This window comes from Conger conger, chromosome 11, assembly GCF_963514075.1.
Source record: "Conger conger chromosome 11, fConCon1.1, whole genome shotgun sequence".
Lineage (NCBI taxonomy): Eukaryota > Metazoa > Chordata > Actinopteri > Anguilliformes > Congridae > Conger > Conger conger.
Genome location: NC_083770.1, coordinates 19,357,629 through 19,381,087, shown reverse-complemented (window position 1 = coordinate 19,381,087; position 23,459 = coordinate 19,357,629). Strand labels below are relative to the sequence as shown.

Sequence of the window (23,459 nt, the reverse complement as noted above, 5' to 3'; positions counted from 1 at the left end):
CTCTGCCACACACATGCAACCCCATTATAAGCACATGAGATATCTGCCATGCAGTACTCATCAGCTGTACACGGGGAGGGAGAGGGGTACCTGTGTGTCTTTGTGGGGGGTTGGGGGGGGGGGTCTGTGTGTCTTTGTGGAGGGGTTAGGGGGGGTCAGTGTGTCTGTGGGGGGGTCAGGGGGCTACCTGGGTGTCTTTGTGGGGGGTCAGGCGGGTACCTGGGTGTCTTTGTGAAGAGGTCAGGGGGGTACCTGGGTGTCTTTGTGAAGAGGTCAGGGGGGTACCTGGGTGTCTTTGTGGGGGGGTCAGGGGGGTACCTGGGTGTCTTTGTGGGGGGGTCGGGGGGTACCTGGGTGTCTTTGTGGGGCGGGGCGGGGCGGTCAGTGTGTCTTTGTGGGGGGCGGTCAGTGTGTCTTTGTGGGGGGGTCGGGGGGCGGTCAGTGTGTCTTTGTGGGCGGGTCGGGGCGGTCAGTGTGTCTTTGTGGGGCGGGGCGGGGGGGTCAGTGTGTCTTTGTGGGGCGGGGCGGGGCGGTCAGTGTGTCTTTGTGGGGGGCGGTCAGTGTGTCTTTGTGGGGGGCGGTCAGTGTGTCTTTGTGGAGGGGTCGGGGGGTCAGTGTGTCTTTGTGGGGGGCAGGGGGCGGTCAGTGTGTCTTTGGGGCGGGGCGGGGGGGTCAGTGTGTCTTTGTGGGGGGCAGGGGGCGGTCAGTGTGTCTTTGGGGCGGGGCGGGGGGGTCAGTGTGTCTTTGGGGCGGGGCGGGGGGGGTACCTGGGTGTCTTTGTGGGGCGGGGCGGGGGGGTCAGTGTGTCTTTGTGGGGGCGGGGCGGTCAGTGTGTCTTTGTGGGGGCGGGGGGGTCAGTGTGTCTTTGTGGGGGCGGGGCGGTCAGTGTGTCTTTGTGGGGGCGGGGCGGTCAGTGTGTCTTTGGGGCGGGGCGGGGGGGGTCAGTGTGTCTTTGGGGCGGGGCGGGGGGGTACCTGGGTGTCTTTGTGGGGCGGGGCGGGGGGGGGTCAGTGTGTCTTTGTGGGGGCGGGGGGGTCAGTGTGTCTTTGTGGGGGCGGGGCGGTCAGTGTGTCTTTGTGGGGGCGGGGGGGTCAGTGTGTCTTTGTGGGGGCGGGGCGGTCAGTGTGTCTTTGGGGCGGGGCGGGGGGGTCAGTGTGTCTTTGTGGGGGCGGGGCGGTCAGTGTGTCTTTGGGGCGGGGCGGGGGGCGTTACTCACCGGCGTGGCGCAGCAGCATCAGGGCGATGTCGGCGTGTCCGTTCAGAAGGGCGTCGTGCAGGGGGCTGACTCCGTCCACCTGGGTCTCCAGCTGAAGGGTGGGGCAGTGCTCCAGGAGGGCCCGTACACACGCACTGCTGCCATGGTTACAGGCTTCATGGAGGGGCGTCCATCCCGCATGGTCTGAGCAAGCAGCGAACACACCCGCGTTTCAACAACACACACCCTCCGCATTTCAACAACACACACCCTCCGCTTTTCAACAACACACACCCTCCGCATTTCAACAACACACACCCTCCGCTTTTCAACAACACACACCCTGCGCATTTCAACAACACACACCCTCCGCTTTTCAACAACACACACCCTGCGCATTTCAACAACACACACCCTGCGCATTTCAACAACACACACCCTGCGCATTTCAACAACACACACCCTGCGCATTTCAACAACACACACCCTCCGCATTTCAACAACACACACCCTCCGCTTTTCAACAACACATACCCTGCGTATTTCAACAACACACACCCTCCGCATTTCAACAACACACACCCTCCGCATTTCAACAACACACACAATACATCACAGTTTTGGATTTAAATACATTTCTATGCTTTACTGAGCTTGTCTGTACCCCCTCCCAAAAGTGCACAAAACACTGGCTTGGCTCATTTGTACCAGGCAAGATCAATCAAGTACAGAAAAGTATTTGAATCCGGTATTTGACAATTAGGCATTTGACCCAGGCCTGACCTAAATCTATATCTCTCATGAAATCCCAACATTTCCTCTGCATCAATTCCATCTGTCAAAACTTCATATTTATTAACGCTTTGAAGAGTAGGTTTTTTCTGGAATGTTCTCGGTCAGTGTTCGAGAACTCCACATCCCATTAGAATGTTTAGTTAAGAACATTTCAAATGCATATTTGTGACTTCGCACCTTGGGTTAATTAATTTCTCCAAGTAGTTTTTTCTTGCATACAGCGGTGTGAAAAAGCCTTTTACAATTAATATCTTGGTGAACAGAATTTAACCTGACCTCTAAATGGTACAAAGTTAAACATAACACATTTCTTTACAAAATTAAAATAAAAAGTAATCCTGCTTTAAAATGTAGAGTTTCAAAATAATAATACAAAAAATTTTAAAAGGAAAAAGGCCCTGTGCAAAAGTTAGTCAGTTAATACTTTGTAACTCCTCCTCGGCAACTATAACAGCTTGTAAATGCTTCCTGTAGCCAGCTAAGAGTCTTTCAATTCTCGCTTTTGGAATTTTTCCACATTCTTCCTGGCCGAAGAAATATTCTTCGGCCTCCTTGCATGTTCGGCATGTTTGAGATCTCTCCACAGATTTTCAATAATATTCAAGTCTGGAGACTGTGGTGGCCATTCCAAAACCTTCATCTGTCTTTCCTGGAGGTACTTCATAGTTGATTCATGAAGTACAGAACTTGCTTTAAAATTTGGAGAAAGGTTCAGGTTTGCTTTCCCTGAAGTACAGATTTATACCAGGGGTGCCAACATTTGTGCACCCCACTTTACTTGTGTAGCTTAATTACCTTTGGAATTCCCTGCAGTTGTAGCACTAGCTACTTGAAAAATAAAACCGTCTATAAAAAACAAAAATGCGTGCTGTATACTGGAAAAGTCTTGTAGAAGCAAGGAGAGACACCAGAAGTCTAAAGTAAAACGCACACTGCAGTCAGAGGAAATGCACATTATATTATTGCCATTAGAAACCCTGGGTTCATTAAGAGAGAGAGGTGACTGGTGGAAGGGCATCTTTTCTCCCCTCTGCAAATCCTGCAGATTCATTACGCCAACAAGAGGCCACGCTCTCCAGGAGAGGTTTGTCCTCCTCTGCACTAAGGCATGAAGCCAGGCCAGCTCTCTGTGCTTTTCCTTCTGTTTCTCTCTCTCTCCCCGTCGTTTCTTTCCACTGCATCTTGGTTTTTAATTATGAACCTGTACTCTCTCTCTCTCTCTCTCTCACTCTCTCTCTCTCTCACACACACCTCTCTCTCACACACACACACACACACACACACACATACTCACACACACTCTCTCACACTCTCTCTCACACACACACACTCTGACCTGCCTCCAGTTTAATTTCCTCTATGGTAAATGTAAAGAAAGAAAAGAAAGAAAAAAATACCCCCCCCCCCCCAGCCGGAAAAAAGGAAAAGAAAATAATAGAAATTCAGAAAATTTAAACTTAAAAATTCAATCACCGAAAAATTGCACCGACAACCAGAAGAGGAGCCGAGCGAGGTCAGGACCGTCCCGCAGAACAAGCGGAGGGTGTTGCAGCCTGAGCGCAGGTCTACTGTAGCATCAAAGCAATCGCTCCGGCAAGACACACCCTTAGCGATTTATCTAAAAGGTTACATCGATGACGCACGCCTCTCCCCCCCCCCCCGCCCTCATAATTTGGCACAAACGCAGATATCGGGAGACGCTCGGAGCCGAGGAGAGACGGGACGTACCTTTAACGTTGACGTCTGTTCCAGGATGTGGCAGGACGCGGAGGAGAGTCTCCACTTGGTTCTTCTTGCAGGCTCTGTGCAGGAGCGTCTCGCCTTCGCGACCACAGAAGAAGAGGGGCGGGAGGGTGGAGGGGAGAGAAAAAAACAATCCCCAAAATTAGGGTGCCTCCTGCCCGTCCTCGTTTCGCCACGCTGCTCGGAAAGCCAGGAACGCCACAACCAACGAAAATACCCCCCCAAAAAAAACACCACAAGTGAATCACACCCCTTCATGAGATGGTGGCACCATCACTGCGGGGAGGGGGGAAGGGCTGGGGGACAAGGCGGGGGAGATTTGAATTAGTCTCTTCCTGTTCCGACTGTGCGAATCTCCACTTACATTAAAGACCCCCCCCCCCCCCAAAGTGAACAGCGGGTGTGGGACGAGGAGGCTCTGTCTGTCCGCCATTGTTCCGCTAGCACAGGCTACGCTACATAGCCCAAGCACAATGCCTCCAACAGGATTCTTCACAGACCCCAGGTTCAAAAGCTCCGCTGGGCTTTGCCCAACATGCCACGTGATATTTAATCAGCAGACTACACCGCCCACACGGTAGAACCCTCCAAAGGCTTTTATTTACAGTTTCCTGTCCACCCCCCCCCCCCACCCCTCCCCGCACCCCTCCCCGCACCCTCTCCCCCTCTCCATCCCCCCCCCCCTCCACTTTGATACGACATTTAATCAGGAATACATTAGAGCGAGCCAAGCCTCCTTTTTCATGTACGGCTCAACTTCACAAGAAAGTTAAATGTCACGCCTGAGTGCCCGCGCGCCCACGCGACACAGGGGCGCAAATCTGCTAATAAGCGCTTTGCTAGCTCTCTACAGGGCGCCGGGCCGCCCCTGTCCCGGCTCAGATAAAAACCCCGAACCACCGCGGGCTCCAAAGAGGAGCGGAGAAATCAAATAAATAAAACGCGAGGAAAAACCCCTCGCTGGGTTTCCGCGGGTCCTGTGCCTTCCAGCCCTCCTTCAGTGTGGCTCCACTGGCTTTTCTGAAGAGCTCTTTAAAAAACGGAATGAAAAAAGGATTCAGATTTTGTCCCCCTCCAAAAAAAGTCAAAAAGAAAAAGGGGGGAAAGGAGGAGAGGGGAGAGGAGAGGCGGGGGACTCGTCGGCATTCGGGGCAACATCTGGAGCAGCCGCCTGTTGAAGTGGCGGTCCGACAGCGGAGGGCGACTGTCCGTCCCGCCGAACCCGTTCCAGCCCGGTCCGGACCGCCCCGCTGCCTCCCGGCCCCGGGAAGACAGGTCCGCAGAGGCGCCGTCTCCCGTCCAAAACCTTTCAGAAAATTATTTATCCGTTCGCCTCCGCCGGAGCCGGTCCGGAGCAGGATTACGGGAATTTGGGAAATCCGCAGCGCTCTTTATCGGGACGGGGCGGTGCGCTCTCCCGGCCGAGGGTCCGCTCCGCTAACCCCCCCGCCAGCGCCCCGGACCGGAACGCCGCGTCCCCTCGCCCGACTCCGCCCCTCCGCCGCGCAAACGGAAGCCGCCGTTAGCCCATTCCGCCGCCTTCACCGAGCCGGGACCGCGGCTGTCTGCGGATCGATTAGCACCGGGTCCGTGCGCAGGCAGTCGGTCCCGGGAGCCGGGACAAACTAACCTCGCCTCGCAACAGGGTATTAGCCGTTAATTTCGCCGCTTTTAATGAGGATGACGTCTACGTACGGATTAATTAACGTCGAATCCGCGCACGCAACAGGTGAGAGAAAAGGAGGAGGGGAAAAAAGGGAAAAGGACAGAGTGAAATGAGTGACGGGGAGAAGAGTGAAATGATAAAAAGGCGGTAAAGGAAATCCATGCGTTAATGAGCGGTTGTGCGTCGCGGCCCAGTGTTCTGCCTCGTAATGGACTTTAAAAGGAATGATTAAAAGCGCCTTTCCTGCCTCCACGTGTGTACACCTCCACACAAATGCCAGCCTCGATCCACCGGCGCTTAAATCACTTTAATGGCTGCAATTTGGACAAAACACTTCCATTACAAGGGTAATTGCATGCTCAGCATTTACAAGCACGAAAAGGATAAATTCAGCTGTCCTTTTCTATAAATTTCCTCGCAACTGACATTCAGCCTTAAAAAAAGTTAAATGCAGGTGTACATTTTCCCTTTTTCAAAGAGCACCTTAAGAGGTTGGGTAAGTAAGCTCAAATGGCTGTTGGTAAATGGACCGTATCCGTGAGCCGTTTTCCGGGGAAAAAAAAAACACGTGCCCTGTGGCTGGGCCGTCTGTCCGATTATGTGTTTTACGCCGGTTTGAGACATTGAAACATCTCCCATTTAAGAAAAAATAACACCCACAAGTGCGCTTATTGATCACACGGTCGTTTTCCCGGAGCACGCGGGAAAGCCTTTCTAAAATAATGCGGTTCTGACAGCGCGGAGCAAAACGAAGGGTCATGGAGCAGCGTTGTGTCCGGCGCATCGCCTGCGACCGCGCTCCTTAAACCGCCCGCGTTTATCAGGACCGGAGAAGCAGGTGCGGCCGCAGAGCTGACCGCACGCCACGGTCACTCCCGCTACGCCCCGTCCCCACCAGTGATCCGGATCAGGAAATACATTATTAATAAAGAAATAAATAAATAAGTACTTTGGCTCAAACTCAAGTGAAATGACAGAGCCGAGGTTGGCACCACGCCCGCCAAGGCTCAAAATGCGCACGCACACACACACACACACACACACACACGCACACACACACGCACACGCAAGCAAACACACACACACACACAGACACTGACATAGACATACACATATATACACGCATGTACACACACACAGTTTCTCTTTCTCTCACACACACTCATTCATCCAAACTCACACATACATGTGCGCACGCACAAACACACACCACACACACACACACACACACACACACAGAGCGATGGCAGATGACTTTCGCTGGGCTCCTCATAGACTCCGTCTGCTGCTCTCTGACAGCTATAATGTGAAGCTCTCCAAGGTGATCCTGTACCTGAACAAGCTGCCCCCTCGCATCTGGAGTCCCCTGTGACTGCCCCCCCACCCCCCGACAACCAGCCTCACCCCCCAAACCCAAACCCCCCGACAACCAGCCTCACCCCCCACACCCAAACCCCCCGACAACCAGCCTCACCCCCCCACACACCCCGACAACCAGCCTCACCCCCCCACACCCCCCGACAACCAGCCTCACCCCCCACACCCAAACCCCCCGACAACCAGCCTCACCCCCCCACACCCCCCGACAACCAGCCTCACCCCCCCACACCCCCCGACAACCAGCCTCACCCCCCCACACCCAAACCCCCCGACAATCAGCCTCACCCCCCACACCCAAACCCCCCGACAATCAGCCTCACCCCCCAAACCCCTGACAACCAGCCTCACCCCCCAAACCCAAACCCCCCGACAATCAGCCTCACCCCCCAAACCCCTGACAACCAGCCTCACCCCCCAAACCCAAACCCCCCGACAACCAGCCTCACCCCCCGACAACCAGCCTCACCCCCCACACCCAAACCCCCCGACAGCCAGCCTCACCCCCCGACAACCAGCCTCACCCCCCACACCCAAACCCCCCGACACCCACAGGGGTGACAACCAGCCTCACCCCGACCCTCCCCAGCCACGAGAACAGAGGCCCGCCGTGCAGAACCGCTTTTACCCAGAATGCATCGCCGCAGTGGCCCAGGTTTGCGTGTAAGACACGTTTCAAAGGCCTGTTTACACCGGGAAGGGGCGTAATGAGCACATCCCTGCTTGCTGCTCACTCATTACTTATTTAACACCGTAGAGAAGGGTTTACGGCGGTTTAACCGAGGAGAGAAGATGAGGTTTGGGTATGGGGGGGGGGGTCTGTGGTGAGCGCATGTAGAACAGCTCAACTTTGAGGAGATCTCCCCCCAGTGTGTGAAAGCACCGAGGAAGTTTTTATTCTTTTTCTGCGCTTGGTTATATTTACCATCTGAAACCAGCCTCCTCGGCAGCAGCTAAGTGTCAGCCCTCCGCCAATATATTTTTTTACTTTTAAAATTAAAAATAGTTAAACATCATATCCCGGACAGAGCGTCCTAGTCTCCCCCTATCTGAGGCCCCGCCGGCATCATTTGCCATTCAAACAGACTTGCCGCAGTGTACCATTTGAATAGCTAAATAACAACCGAATGTAAACTTGTCAAAATCCCTGCCCATCAACATGACACATCACACCGCAAAATGGCAGTGCTCTGGGTTTCCCCCAGGGGTGCGAACATGAGAGGAAAATCAATAAAACTCAAGACTCAGACCTCCATGAAAGGGGGAGGAAAAAGGCACGCTGGTGTTATTTAACAAAACTGCTGTTTTGTGGTCTATGTTTTTACCAGATCAGGCTTAGGCTATACCAGCCAATCCCAAACTTCTGCGGCACACTTCCCAAATAACGGAAGCAAGCAACGTACTGAAATGGATGTGACATGTCAACAGTGGGGCTGCCTATTCTTTCGGCTTTAAGTAAAGTGTTATGCATTTAATTGTATTTTGGGATTTGTTCATTGAAGTTTAATAAATTAATTTTGTTTTTCACGCGACACCTCGCCTTGCCCAGCTTCACATCGCCAGCACTGACCGTCTGAGGCCCTCTCCTCCGCTGACTATTCTCCCTGCACACACTCTGCAAACTACTAACAATGTTAACTTTGTACTTTGCACCCATATCAGTGGGTCCTGGAGATCTAGGTTTTCGCTTCAACCCTAACAAAGCACACCACATTCAACAGCTGCCCAACCCTGTTCCTGGAGATCTACTGTCCTGTAGGTTTTCACTCCAACCCTAACACGGCACACCACATTCAACAGCTGCCCAACCCTGTTCCTGGAGATCTACTGTCCTGTAGGTTTTCACTCCAACCCTAACACGGCACACCTCATTCAACAGCTGCCCAACCCTGTTCCTGGAGATCTACTGTCTTGTAGGTTTTCACTCCAACCCTAACACGGCACACCTCATTCAACAGCTGCCCAACCCTGTTCCTGGAGATCTACTGTCCTGCAGGCTTTCAGTCCAACCCTAACACGGCACACCTCATTCATGCCGAGCTGCAGGAGAATCAGGGGTGGCACGTTAGGTTGACATGGCAGAGCTCCAGGAACAGGGCTGAACCTCAGGCCAGTATGCACCACTCATAAACCAGGGAAATGCTGCTGCTTGGACGTCCAATGCATTCCCGTCCCTGATGGTCACACAGAGAACCAGCTAAATGTAAAGCAGATGTAAATTCAGATGTAACCTTCAGCAGAGGAAAAAACCAAAGGCAAATGAGCACTGAGGAGGGAGAGGGAAGAGGGAGAGAGGGAGAGAGATTGAGAGGGAGAGAGGGGAGAGAGAGAGAAGGAGAGAGGGGAGAGAGAGAGAGAGAGGGAGGGAGATTGAGAGAGAGAGAAGCGGGGAGAGAGAGAGAGTGAGCGAGGGAGGGCTTTCTGCATACAGGTGTGTTGTGAAGTAGCCGTTCCTCTGCATGCAGGGAGGTGGTATTGGGGGGGGGGGGGGACTCACATTATGGGGCCATCAAATATGAATGACGAGGGCATCGGCATGAGGAGCACGTAGGGGGAGAGATACACATGCAAACAGCCTGGGGGGGTTGTGTGGAAGCAGCCCCCCCCCCCCGGCTGGGCAGGTCTTTCTGATCAGGCGCTTAGCAGAGGATGAACACTGACACCACTGTGGGTTCAGCCAGAGTCCACCCTCTCACTGAGTCCAGCATCTCACTGCTGCAACTCTCTCTCTGCTCTCTCTGCTCTCCCTCTCTCTCTCTCCCTCTCTATTTCCCTCTCTCTCCCTCTCTCTCCCTCCCTCCCTCTCTCTCTCATCCTCTCCCCCTCCCTCTCGGGCATCATTACCATGTTTAACACTCTTAAACTGTGCATTTGTGTGTGTGTCTGTATGTCTGTCCATGCACGCACGTGTGTCTGTCTGTCTGTCCGTGCGTGTGTTTCTCTGTCTATGGGTGGGTGTGTACTTGCATTTCTTTATTAGAAGTGTGCGTTTGGAATAAAATTAAAAAAACAACAACGATGAGCATGCAATATATCCAAACGTTCTTACCGACTGCGTTGACTCTGTTCAGTCTTCGGGGAGTGTTCTCCTTGTCCAAGCCGGGGGCCCCGGGGCCGCCAGGGGCCACAATCTCCTCTGCCGCTCTGAGAGGAGGGAGAGGGGCCAATTTCAGCAGCTTCACACACTCTGAACTCTAATCCTGATCTCACCATTTGCACTCAACACACACACTCACTCATACATACACATACACACACACACACACTCACACTCACACTCCTGCTGCCAACACACACAGACACACACATACTCAAATAATGAAGAGGCACAAGATGGCAGCAAATTTTTAAAACACATAAAAGTCTGGCCATGTTGATGACTGTAGGAGGAGTCAGACAGGACATAAGGAGCACATTTGCTACTGAACTGAAATTAGGAGCATTCTGATGCTTCCTAGTTAGTAGATGTGCTCCTAAATATTTTTCCAGAGAGCACACATTAGTTCTCAGGAGCAATTCTCCTAATATAGGAGCACTGTAGAGCCCTGTCAAGTACAATGTCACCATAAAATCACAATAACAGTAATTACATTATAATCACAATAATTATGCCAGTATCAACCCTCGTCCTCAATCCATACAAAATTCTACTTAGTACAGGACTAAGCTTAATCTGTGTCTAGCCCTATAACTATCAATCACAATACATTCATTCATTAATTAATTATCCTAACCCGCTTATCCTGAACAGGGTCACAGGGGGCTGGAGCCTATCCCAGCACACATTGGGCAAAAGGCAGGAATACACCCTGGACGGGTCGCCAGTTTATCGTAGGGCACACACACCATTCACTCACACACGGGGAGAACATGCAAACTCCGGCCAGAGAGGCCCCGGCCGACGGGGATTCAAACCCAGGACCTCCTGGCTGTGAGGCGGCAGTGCTACCCACTGCACCATCGCAATATCGTTTCTATCTTGATTTTTCTTCTTGTCTTGATTTAAATGTTTGCACACCCATTGAGTTGAGTTGAGTTGCACCCGGTGTAGGAAAAGCACTTCATGAATAAAGTTTGATTGAGTAGTAAGTGTCATTAGTGAGTGAGGCCAGGGCTTCACTGTCGGAGCTCCAGGTCAGCCTCGGGGGAGGCGTGGGGGGGGGAGGTGTGGGATCATTTCCCCGGCTGGTCTCACTGGAGGAGAGAGCAATCAGCGCCAAATCCTCGGCCGTAATCGCCATCGCGGGACGGTCCCATCTCTCCCGCCCCTCTTAAGGCGAGCCGGTGGGAATAGCGGGAGTAATGGACTGAGCCGGTCCCTTTCCAGAGGCATGTCAGTTCCCCTCTCCGTCTACACCAGCCTCCACCCCGCACGGCGTACAGCCGCCAAGGGCAGCGCACTGGAACACACGTCTGTGTGAACAAGCCTTTAGTCCTGGAACACCATCTTATTTTTTCCCTCAAGTTGAAAATATTAGCTTGTTTTCAGTTACTCCATTCATCAGCAATATTTTTGTCTTATTTGGCAAAAATAAGAAGACTAGTAGAAGAAATAAGATTTTAAGGCTCAATATATAGTAAGTACTAAAATACTTGCTAAGACTGACTTATGTTTGGGTGTTGCAGTGTATGGGGTGAAAATGAAACTCAGGGAAAGCGTTCACTTGGCCTCACATACCGGGCTCATCTCAATTGCCGCTGTCCAAACAGAAACTTTCCCTGTGTTTATGCTGCGATAACCAGACATTTTCCATAAACACTCAAATGGAATTTAAGCTCCAATTAGCCGTACGTGTTAATGATAACTGAGGTATTGAGAATTAGCTTTTAGCGCGCTGCGTGTGGCCTTTAAACACTCTGAATTGCGATGCAACCAATTACCAACTCCTGATTAATTGCGTGTTAATTTTCACTGGCGCTACCCGTAGAGCATCTCGCTGCATATTACTCTAATTACGCTTCGCTACATTTCAGCAGCAGCATCGACTGCTAACCTGTGAAATGGCAGATGTTAAGTGTGGTTTCAACGGCCTAAAAATAACCTGAAATCACTTTTTAAAAATCACACGGCAAGAATATCTCTTTCCTCGTGTTGATTTTGTTTTTAATAAAGATAAAGAAATGAGCAAATGAAAGTCCCTGGGTGCTATTAGCTCGGAGCTGTCAGAACTGTGCGTTTAAATGGAGGTGCCTTTAAGTCGTCTGTTATGTGGAGGACAGTGAGAGGGAAATGATGCCGTACGGAGGCTTGTTTTCTGGTAATTGGCCTCCACAGAACCCAAGCAGAACCTCAGACCAGCGCGGTGGGCACAGCCATCACAACACCCGGCTCCTTATTAGTGGTAAAGAGAAATCGCACCGTGCGTGTGTGAGTGGGTGTGTGTGGTGTGTGAACGTGTGTGTTTGTGTGCGTGTGTGTACGTGTGTGTGTGTGTCTGTGTACATTCTCCCATCCACCGCACCCCACACAGCTATTCATCCCAAGCTGACAGGTGTCCCACCCACAATCCTCTCTGTTTTCACTGTGACTTGCCCTCGCCGCGACTGCACTGTTCTAAAATGGAGGGTTGCATCTCAGCTGAGGGAGTCTCTCATATTGCTGGAAGAGTTCAACCTTTTTTTTGGGCCCCACCTACTCACACCAAACAAAAACTGACTGCTATGGGCTTGTGAGGAATGAGCCGTGTTGCTTGTGATTTCATTATTCTTGATGGGACAGCCCACCAAAAAACATTCCACCCAATGACACAATCCTGTTTAATTTTAGCATTAGCCACTGATGGCATGTGTCAGGGGGCCATGCTAAGGATTTCACACTTTTCACACCGCGGTATTTTACTGAAAAAAAACCCCCGCCTTCTTCTGACATATCGCAGGTGAGCTCCATGTACACCTGCTGTCGTGTCTTGGGTCGCAGGTTTGCTGTCAGACGGGGTCCGGTTGGAAATGTGCGGTCAGGTTCTGTGGAGAGTGCCTGCGGCTCGCCTTGGGTCCGGTCGACCAACGGCTAACCGGGTCAGCGAGTCTCCAGCTGCCGTCTCCACGTCCTTCCTCTTTAAATCTGTGACATCATCACACCCGCTGGGCATCGTTTGGTCTTAAAATGCAACAACCGTCCAGTTTTAACACAATATGCGGCTGTTTCAGAAACCTACTGACTGCTTTTTCTTTTGCCGACCTTTCAGAAATTCACTTAAAATTTGCTAAACTTTTGCTAAAATGTTCTTCTCACAGTTTCTTACACAGTTTTTCGGCATTTAAGCATTTCAGCTGCAGGTAAGAGCGTGACATTACTAAGAGCGTAGCGGAACCCCGCCGTCACCATGCCAACGCTGCCCGGGGTAGGAGGCGTGACCTCTGGACCTTCCTGTCGGGCGGGCGGCGGGCGCGGTGGGCGGGGCCGGCCGGTGACCCCGGGGTCGGCTCTCGCTCCGCAGCTGCGAGGCTGTCGCCGTGGGGACGAGAGAGGCCAGGTACTCACCGCGCTCCCTCCGGCGTGGCGGCCGAGTCGGCGGTCGACCCTCGGTCGTTGGCGCAGCTGGCCGCCTCGGGTCGGACGGCGGGGGGCCGAGACCCCGTCAGGGGGGCGCGTCCGCTCAGCCTGCCCAGGGCGGGGAGGTACGAGCTCACCTGGGGGGGGGGGGGGCAATTCAACACCGCGCTTTAAACCACCACCCACGCCTCCGCCATGTGCCAGCTGGGAGGGACAGACCCCCCCCCCCCTCCCCTCCCCCCGACCTGTCACTCATCTGACCTCGCGCCCATCGCCACGGAAACGCGCCAGCTGTGCCAGTCTGCCGCGGGGGAGGATGACAAACGCAGGGTCAGCACACGCCGCACCTGACTGCCTCCACACGCGTGTGCGGGGTACTGATTTACACGCTAGCACCGCCGCGACTGCTAAACCACGCTGTCGAACCGCCGTCTCCAACACGCGTCTCCTACACCCGCTACGCAAGGCCACAGACCCTCTATAATACACAACAACGCAAACATATGCTCGATTTATTCTCATTTATGTTCGGGTTGTACGTGTTTTTGTCGTGCACTCCATGTGCAAACCGCAACACCCGAGCACTTTGTCTTTTTACTGCAAGCCTCGAGCAATGATCAAAACTAATAATGAAGCGATAACTATTTTTACATCACAGATATCTGACTACTTGGGCTATGTGATGGAGCTCATTAAAATGTATTTTATCGTCTCGTAAATTGGTAAACAAAATATGGATCTGGGAAAAAAAAAAAAAAAGTGCTTTTGTAGTTTTAAATAAACAATACAGCTCCTAATGAGTGAGACAGACAGGCATGGCTGAAAGGTTTGATTGACATACAGTAAATTAGGATAATGTGTTACTCTTGGGTCCCTAGGGGCAGTCAAATAACGCTTGGCTTAAACAATGATACATTACCCACAATTCCAAGCTTTTTTTCCCACCTGTGCACGAAATTCTGGTCGACATCCCGACACTTAACTCAGGTCACTTACCCACAATCCATCCCTACACAGAAGTGATGAAGCAGCCGCACTTAAAGGATCCTCCTTCCTCACGGTAACGGAGCGAGACGCAGCGGGTTTCATCCCGGCTGCTCGGCTTTATTCCGCGTTTTATTCAGAATGGAGAGGAGCGCGGGTCTCTCACCCGCGGGGGGACTAAAATCAATCGTCCGGCCGGCCTCGTTCCTCCGCAGAGGTTGATGGGAGCTCGGGGGTAGCCTAGGCTAATTACAAAACGCCAAACGGGGGGCGGGGGGCGGGGGGGGCTGACACTGGGCAGATACCTTCCCATGATGCCTCACACCTGACAACGTGACTGTGGCCTGGGGCTAGGGGTCAGGGGTCAGAGGTCACGCCGGGGCCGAGCTCGTAGCCGGAATAACTCCATAACTCCTTTTTGCCATAACTCCTTTTTCAATAATCCACCATTCAAACTGAATTAAACCAAAATAATGACAAAAGTGAATGCGGTCACATCAAAGACCCCTTTATAAGCCATAACCAGTTCCCATCATCACGTCATGTATTATTTTCTCACACGTAATATTTAAAGAACTAAAAATCCTGTCCAGATTGGAACTTACGATCTTCATCAGGGAGAGGGGCTCCGTTCCCGTGACGACGCCGTTCTGCCTGCAGATGTGGCTGAATATGGCGTCGGCGACGACCATCCTCAGCCTGACAGAGGGGATGCTGGGAATTAAGTTCTGGAGGGCCTCTGGAGGAAGATCTGCGGGAGACCAATCACAAGCCTCAACCAAGCAACTCGGCTCTGCCCGCTGAGTATCTCAGCTTAACCTTTTAAGGTGTGAGGTCACAAATATGTGATTATCTAATGCTGATGTCACAATCATTACTGGTGACTGAAAGCACTGGAGTTCTAAAACACTCACTTAGAATTTGGTAAAAAAAGAAACATAAACCATTCCAACAAAAACGTACTTAGTCCCTTAGCTTAAGTAACTTAGAAATATACTGTTACTGAGCTGCTGTCATCGTATCTGCATTGTCTGAAATGGGCCACTGGCCATATTCAACTTGAAAAATAAATAGTTATTCATATTGATATGAATGAGGCCACCTGATAAATTATAAGGTTAATAAAATCAAATAAGGAAGCAGATGAATTCACAAAAGTACCCGGTATGAAAAGTACAGTATATAAACTGAGTTTGTTGTTATTACAGCAACCAAAATCCTCATCTGTGTGGAGCTATGAAATTGAGGTTAAAGACTACCCAGACTTCATTCATACTGCACATAGTCACATACACTAGGTACAGGAGGAAACAAGAGAACATGAAACCAAACCAATTCTCCTTCAGCATAATGGGCCTGCTTAAAAGCCATTATGTGAATTGTCCCATTTCCAAAACACTTTACCGCAGCCCTCACACACACACACACACACACACACACTGCCTTTTTCAGAATCACACAGTCTGGCTGACACATGGCCTTCTGCAGTAACCTTGCACCAAAACCAGCTGTCTGAGGTAATTTCCCAAAATGCCACATAGCGTCCCTCACTGTTATTTTTACACATTTATCCCTTTATTTAAATAGGGGAGGTCCGATGAGAACTTTTTTCTCTTTTGCAAGGACACCCTGTGAGAAATGCCAGAGAGAGCAGTTGCAAGCAGGGGAAAGGATGAGGGAGGGGTAAAGCCCCTGGAACAGATTCTGGGTTAAGGGCCTTTCTTCCCTTTTTCATTTTGCGACTCTTCATCTCTCCAGATCAGGTCAGCGTCCTATCATGCCCATCAGGGGCACTACCACAAGGCCACCCTGCCGCCCACTGTTGTCAGCGGCCATTTTGACGTACCCTCTGATTGAATGGCGATGAACTGAGACAGGTCTGCCAGCCCTGTCTCCACCAGGGGCCTGTTGAGCTGGCTGTGCTCCTGACACCAGTAATCCACCACCACCGCCAGGATGTCCTGCAGGTTACCCACAATCCTCCGCTGCCAGGCCTGCAAACGTCAAGGGGTACACACAGATTCCTGATGACGCCGTCTGCCTGCTCTATGCTGGGGGTGACTGTGAGGAATAGCTTGCAGCGGAGTGGAACAGAAAGGGGAAGGCCCGTTCGGTGCTCACCTGGGCGGGGTGCAGGGCCCAGAGTTCAGCCTGGATCAGCAGCTCAGCCAGCCCCTGCAGGGCCCGTGTGCAGAGGGAGCCCCGGTCCCACACGCTCCAGAACGAGCCCTGCAGGACCCCACAGCGCGGTCCGCCCGGCTTCCTGAGAGAGGGGGAACACGCCCCGTCAGCGCCCATCATGTGTACCCCATACCACCCACTCTGCCCAACCAGCTACCCCCTATATACCCCCTATCCCAACCCCCAATCAGCTACCCCCTATATACATTACATTACGTTACATTAATGGCATTTGGCAGACGCTCTTATCCAGAGCGACGTACAGTTGATAAGACTAAGCAGGATACAATCCTCCCCTGGAGCAATGCAGGGTTAAGGGCCTTGCTCAAGGGCCCAACGGCTCTGCGGATCTTATTGTGGCTACACCGGGATTAGAACCACCGACCTTGCGTGTCCCAGTCCTTTACCTTAACCACTACACTACAGGCCGCCCATATACCCGCTATCCCAACCCCCAACCAGCTACCCCCTATACACCCCCTATCCCAACCCCCAACCAGCTACCCCCTATATACCCCCTATCCCAACCCCCAACCAGCTACCCCCTATCCCAACCCCCAACCAGCTACCCCCTATATACCCCCTATCCCAACCCCCAACCAGCTACCCCCTATATACCCCCTATCCCAACCCCCAACCAGCTACCCCCTATATACCCCCTATCTCAACCCCCAACCAGCTACCCCCTATATCCCCCTATCCCAACCCCCAACCAGCTACCCCCTATATACCCCCTATCCCAACCCCCAACCAGCTACCCCCTATATACCCGCTATCCCAACCCCCAACCAGCTACCCCCTATATACCCGCTATCCCAACCCCCAACCAGCTACCCCCTATATACCCGCTATCCCAACCCCCAACCAGCTACCCCCTATCCCAACCCCCAACCAGCTACCCCCTGTATACCCCCTATCCCAACCCCCAACCAGCTACCCCCTATACACCCGCTATCCCAACCCCCAACCAGCTACCCCCTATATACCCCCTATCCCAACCCCCAACAAGCTACCCCCTATATACCCCCTATCCCAACCCCCAACCAGCTACCCCCTATCCCAACCCCCAACCAGCTATCCCCTATATACCCCCTATCCCAACCCCCAACCAGCTACCCCCTATATACCCGCTATCCCAACCCCCAACCAGCTACCCCCTATATACCCGCTATCCCAACCCCCAACCAGCTACCCCCTATATACCCCCTATCCCAAACCCCAACCAGCTACCCCCTGTATACCCCCTATCCCAACCCCCAACCAGCTACCCCCTATACACCCGCTATCCCAACCCCCAACCAGCTACCCCCTATATACCCCCTATCCCAACCCCCAACCAGCTACCCCCTATATACCCCCTATCCCAACCCCCAACCAGCTACCCCCTATCCCAACCCCCAACCAGCTACCCCCTATATACCCCCTATCCCAACCCCCAACCAGCTACCCCCTATATACCCGCTATCCCAACCCCCAACCAGCTACCCCCTATATACCCGCTATCCCAACCCCCAACCAGCTACCCCCTATATACCCGCTATCCCAACCCCCAACCAGCTACCCCCTATATACCCGCTATCCCAACCCCCAACCAGCTACCCCCTATATACCCCCTATCCCAACCCCCAACCAGCTACCCCCTATATACCCCCTATCCCAACCCCCAACCAGCTACCCCCTATCCCAACCCCCAACCAGCTACCCCCTATATACCCCCTATCCCAACCCCCAACCAGCTACCCCCTATATACCCGCTATCCCAACCCCCAACCAGCTACCCCCTATATACCCGCTATCCCAACCCCCAACCAGTTACCCCCTGTATACCCCCTATCCCAACCCCCAACCAGCTACCCCCCATTCTGCTCCTTCAGCTACCCCCTATATACCCCCTATCCCAACCCCCAACCAGCTACCCCCTATATACCCCCTATCCCAAACCCCAACCAGCTACCCCCTGTATACCCCCTATCCCAACCCCCAACCAGCTACCCCCTATATACCCCCTATCCCAACCCCCAACCAGCTACCCCCTATCCCAACCCCCAACCAGCTACCCCCTATATACCCCCTATCCCAACCCCCAACCAGCCACCCCCCATTCTGCTCCTTCAGCTACCCCCTATATACCCCCTACCCCACCAATCAGCTACTCCCTATTCTGCTCTATCAGCTACCCCCTATCCACCCTAATCAGCTACCCCTTATATACCCATAATCAGCTACCCCCTACAATGTCAAACAAATTAATTGCTTCAACTTTAAAAATGTAGTGTCTGGGCTGCAATCAAGTTTTAAGTTCAGTGACAAGTTGTTTACACATGGTTATTTACAATGAGAGTATTCTCAGGGTGTCTTCTTAAGTTCCATTAACTGAGAATTTAAAAGTCACGCCCAGCGAAAGGCTTGCAAATCCCAGTGTGGTTAGTCAGCTCCCGTGCAGTACACTGGCTGAATGTGGGGGAGTGCAGGCATGCGGACGTTACCCCGTGCAGTACACTGGCTGAATGTGGGGGAGTGCAGGCGTGCGGACGTTACCCCGTGCAGTACACTGGCTGAATGTGGGGGAGTGCAGGCGTGCGGACGTTACCCCGTGCCTGCAGCCTGGAGCTCCACCTGGAAGAGCCTCAGCAGGAAGCCCTGGAGCTCGATGTGGAACTGCACCCGCTCCGGGGAGGCGGGGCCAGGCAGTGAGTGACAGGTGGGTCCGCTGGACATGCAGAACCTGTGGAGGGGAACGTTCTCCTGAGACGCAAACTCACGCAGCCGAGTCAAAATGGAGGCATTCCTACATCACATCCAGGTGACTAGCCCAGTACAACCCTACAAATCAAGTACCTCACGGACAGCTCCAGAAGTACGCGGGGTCCTCCCTTACACTGGGGGCACTGCAGGCAGCCAAGGAAGTACTTGACCACAGTGGGAGACCCCCACGGAGGGTTTTTACGCAGGATGTTGTGTAGAACCGCCCGGAAGGTGGAGTAGAAGTACGGTTTCGCCTCACCCTGGAGAGAGTCAAACATTCGAAACCCTGCTTACGTTTCACATTGTTACACTGGCAAAGGGGTGATCCTCTTAAGATGGAAAGAAGAGGTAATTGAGAGGGAAAAGAAAGGTCTCCAGATCATGAACACACTACTACAGAAAGGCTTTGTATGGGCATATGTTGTGAGCACTAGAGAGCACTATAAGTAAGTATAATCGCATGGCTACTTTGTACTACATTGCCGGATTATGAGACTGAATGGAGTCATTACATATAAAAGGTCAAAAATAAATTGTTCCTTTAATATAAAGTAGAGCCAATTCAGATCTCATTTCTCACAAAGAGTAGCTGGGGAAGCAAGGCAAACAGGGAAGGAGAGGGGTAGTGCAGTTATCCAGGAGACTGAAAATAACACCCTTCCTGTTCTGATAAACACCACAGGATCTTTGAAGACCACAGAGTCTCACATGCCATCTGAAAGATGGAGTTTACCCCCAGTGAAGTACCCCCCCCCCCCATCTCTGCAAAGACTGCCCCCTACTGACCTGGCCCACTAACACCACCTCTACCAACAATATCCAAAAATGTCTCCCAAACAAATCCTGAACCGGCTCGGTCCCTTTTACTTCCAGTCATCAAGTAGGAGAAATTTTGAATGTTTTTATAGTTTCTTGATGGAAAGACATCAAATAAAGAATGAAAACTAAGCTCAGCATTCAATGTATTTTCACACACACACACACACACACACACACACACACACACACACACACACATCGTTCTTACGTGCAGGGCGTGTTGCATCAACGACTCTAGGACCAGCGCAGGAGGAAGCTGGCCGGGGTACAGCGCCCCCTGCAGTTCCTCCAGGGCCTCTGTGAACAGGCCGCACTCGATCAAGCTGCTCACGTTACTGAAGTCTGCCGTAACCGTCTGTGTGGGAGGAAATATCATCTGTTATTTAGCTTTTATCCAAAGCAAAATAAAATTTATTAGACTAAGCAGGGGGCAATTCCCCTTGGACCAACAACATTCCAGAGCGAAGAGCCATCTCAAATCACCTCACCCGAACAGGCCTCATCATGGTCATATCCATACAGAGCTCCAGGCTTTTAGCTCAGATGAATCGGACCTGGTCCGCTCTACAATCACACGCTTCAATGCCATGTTCAGTAACGCGCTCGAACGCTTCAGACGTCCCTACCTGAGGGCGAGGTTCAGCTGTGGTCACGTGCACAAAGTCCGTGGAGACGAGCTTCCTCTTCACGCGCTGGAGAAACGTGGTTAAAGCAGAAATACGTTTCACATTCATGTCACCTGGCAGGGGACCGATAGTGTAACTCCAGGCACTCCCACTGATGCTCTCACCTCCAGATTTGAGAGGTGGTCTCTGAGCTGATTTTCGAGGCTGGCAAAGAGCAAGTCATTGGCCTCCAACTCCGTGCTTGTATCCGTAAGAGAGACGTCAAGAGACTCAGTGAAACCAGTCTTTGACCAAAGGCTCTGTAACACAGGACTGAGATGGTAAATATTTGATCCTGGGTAATAAACAGCTTTATTTTTCATGAATGATTAAATATAATATTACACTGCAGCACAGACAATATCTGCTCCATTACGCAGAATACTGTCCACTGGAGCAACGCACAGTGCATAATGGCACCATATCAATTAAGACTGCATTACAAGCATGGATTAAAATAGATATCAGAACTGACTAGACAGATTCATACCAACATGTTATTATGTTATCAGAACACATTTGGAGGACAATATTAAAATGAAATATCCTTCACCCCTCCATCACTCCATCACTTCTTACCCCAAACAAATGCTGAGCAATGTGGTCTAAGGAGTAGCATGGTGCATTGTGGGACGTGAAGCACTTTAATGTTCGGCTGGCGAGCACATGGGTCACATGACGGTTGGATGGAGCCGTGGAGCAGTAAACACTGGCCTTTCCCGAGGTCAGGATTCTGGAAACAGGGTAACAGTATCACTTACTGTTTGGTAAAACTGTTTCTTCATTTATAACAGTGGCTATTGGATACACAGCAGAAAAATGAGCAAAACAAACTTTCAGTCACAGAATACCAAAAAGCAGACCAACAGTCATTTACGTTTATGAACAATGTCAAACAAAAATGGCAAATTCGTAGAATTCATTCATATAACTGCATGGAAATAAGGAAGCGACCACACCAATAACAATAACGATAACGATGTGAGCATCCACACTGATGAACAATAACATTCTCTAAATAGCCATTTTGAATGTGGAGGCTTGTAAATTCAGATGGATTTTGATAAGCTGTCAGTGTTTCTATTGTTCATGCAGCTGCGATAAAATGGCCCGAGAGTGATCCCAACGATACTGTTCATCACTGCTGTTGTCGTTACAGTTGTAGTGCGAGTTTTAAAATGGTGTGTTTATAGTTGTGGTTCTTGGTGTGGACGGGCCTTTACCGTTGGAAGGTGGCTCTGTGTTGGGCGTCTTCCACCAGCAGGAGGACGCTCCAGTCCTGGAAGGCTCCGCGGACGCTGCCACTCCCCACCCTCTGCCTCCACGCGCGGATGGGGTTGGTCGCCCCGGGAGACCCAGACGCCAAGTCCAGCTCATAGGGCTCCTCTGGCAGCCACGCCCTGGCCCTCCTGCTGTCCTGAACGTACTCCGGCCTCACCACCCAAATCCCTGCCAGAGAAGAAGGAGGCTGGGAATCAAAGACAAGCTGAAGTCCCTCAATTTAGTCAATTCTTCATAACCATACCAACACATCTTAAAGTATATATTCCAAACTATTTATTCAATTGTGATACTCCTGTATTACAATTAAGTTTTGACGTGTATGTTGCGTCCACTTCCTGGATTTGCGTACCAGTGGGCATGTATGTTTATCAAATGGCCGTCATTTTTCCGTTCTCCTCCAATCCACATCCTTTTCACCCACCGGTGCGCATCCTCATTTGGCATCCCCCCTCCTCATTTGACATCAGTCAATTTGACTCCCCACCCTCCCCCGAAAGATCCGTTTCACTTGTGTAAACATCATATTGCGGAAGCCAGTGTCCAGCTAACATCCTTTTGAGTTTGCCTTTAACCGCTAAGCCCTTCTGGGATAGAGGAGGACTGAGTACAGACACCCCGTTTCGCCCATCCTTTGAATTAGGTTCAGCCTCAGCTTCAGATCTCCAGATTATGATGTATTCAAGCAAAAGTAATCTCACAGAGTGAAAAGCTCTGCGTCTGCCATTGAGAGAAAGCCTATTTTCGGCCCCAGCGTGGTGTAATCTCTGCACTCGAGTGTAACGCATTAAAAAGCTCAGCACTGGCGTATGGCTCCGTGACTCAACAAAACTCACCTCCAGCGCAGGCAGCAAGGAACTTCTCACTCGGCGAAGGACGACTGACAATCAGGTGTGTCGTCCCCTCCTTGTACCTCTGGAAGATGATAAATACGTCGTCACCTCCGAAAAATACTTTACAGCAGTTCTAAATGAGGATATATAATATAAATGAAGGTGCCTAAAACATGACGTTTGAGAAGAGAAAACGGAAATAAGTTTCCACAGTGTACAGTAATACCACCGCCATTTGCCACTGCCAAAATGTGGGCCAGAGAACCTGCTGCATAATAACTTTTTTTGCATAATTAGTCCACTTATTCGGAAATAACAGAAGGATAGGCTCTGATTGGTTAGTTCCTTGCATGGACTGTCCTCCTCCTTGCAAACCTATTGGCTCAACATAAATGGTCACATTTTATTCAAGGACTGTGATTGGTGCGAATCATGTGGATGTCAATTAGATTTTGACTTAGATCTAGCAATTCTAAAACCCGGTAACAGCATTATTTTTTACTGACAACCATTATTTTTTCATAACCATAACTGTGGAGATGGTCAATGTCCAATGAGGAATTCCATCATACCTCAGTGGATTATATAGTTTTTTTTATGGACATGGTCATAAACCATATAAATTAGGCATACATGTAGTGTAATATGCTACTGTTTTACAGCTGATGAGATACAGAAATTC

At 51.3% G+C, this 23,459-nt stretch overlaps 1 protein-coding gene across 2 annotated transcripts in view; it reads right to left on the bottom strand.

Moving 5' to 3' along the window:
- Positions 1-23,459, bottom strand: part of slf1 (SMC5-SMC6 complex localization factor 1) — a 38,501-nt gene that overhangs the window by 13,098 nt on the left and 1,944 nt on the right. For both annotated transcript variants that reach the window (XM_061261020.1, XM_061261021.1), the window contains exons 3-17: positions 22,781-22,859; positions 21,887-22,112; positions 21,243-21,396; positions 20,789-20,923; positions 20,625-20,690; positions 20,207-20,353; positions 19,273-19,439; positions 19,025-19,159; positions 16,375-16,516; positions 16,100-16,247; positions 14,859-15,004; positions 13,258-13,406; positions 9,826-9,920; positions 3,719-3,811; positions 1,217-1,399 (exon numbers count right to left, since the gene is read on the bottom strand). In XM_061261020.1, coding sequence (XP_061117004.1) covers positions 1,217-1,399; positions 3,719-3,811; positions 9,826-9,920; positions 13,258-13,406; positions 14,859-15,004; positions 16,100-16,247; positions 16,375-16,516; positions 19,025-19,159; positions 19,273-19,439; positions 20,207-20,353; positions 20,625-20,690; positions 20,789-20,923; positions 21,243-21,396; positions 21,887-22,112; positions 22,781-22,859 — 2,065 coding nt within the window. The remainder of the gene's footprint in view (positions 1-1,216; positions 1,400-3,718; positions 3,812-9,825; positions 9,921-13,257; positions 13,407-14,858; positions 15,005-16,099; positions 16,248-16,374; positions 16,517-19,024; positions 19,160-19,272; positions 19,440-20,206; positions 20,354-20,624; positions 20,691-20,788; positions 20,924-21,242; positions 21,397-21,886; positions 22,113-22,780; positions 22,860-23,459) is intronic.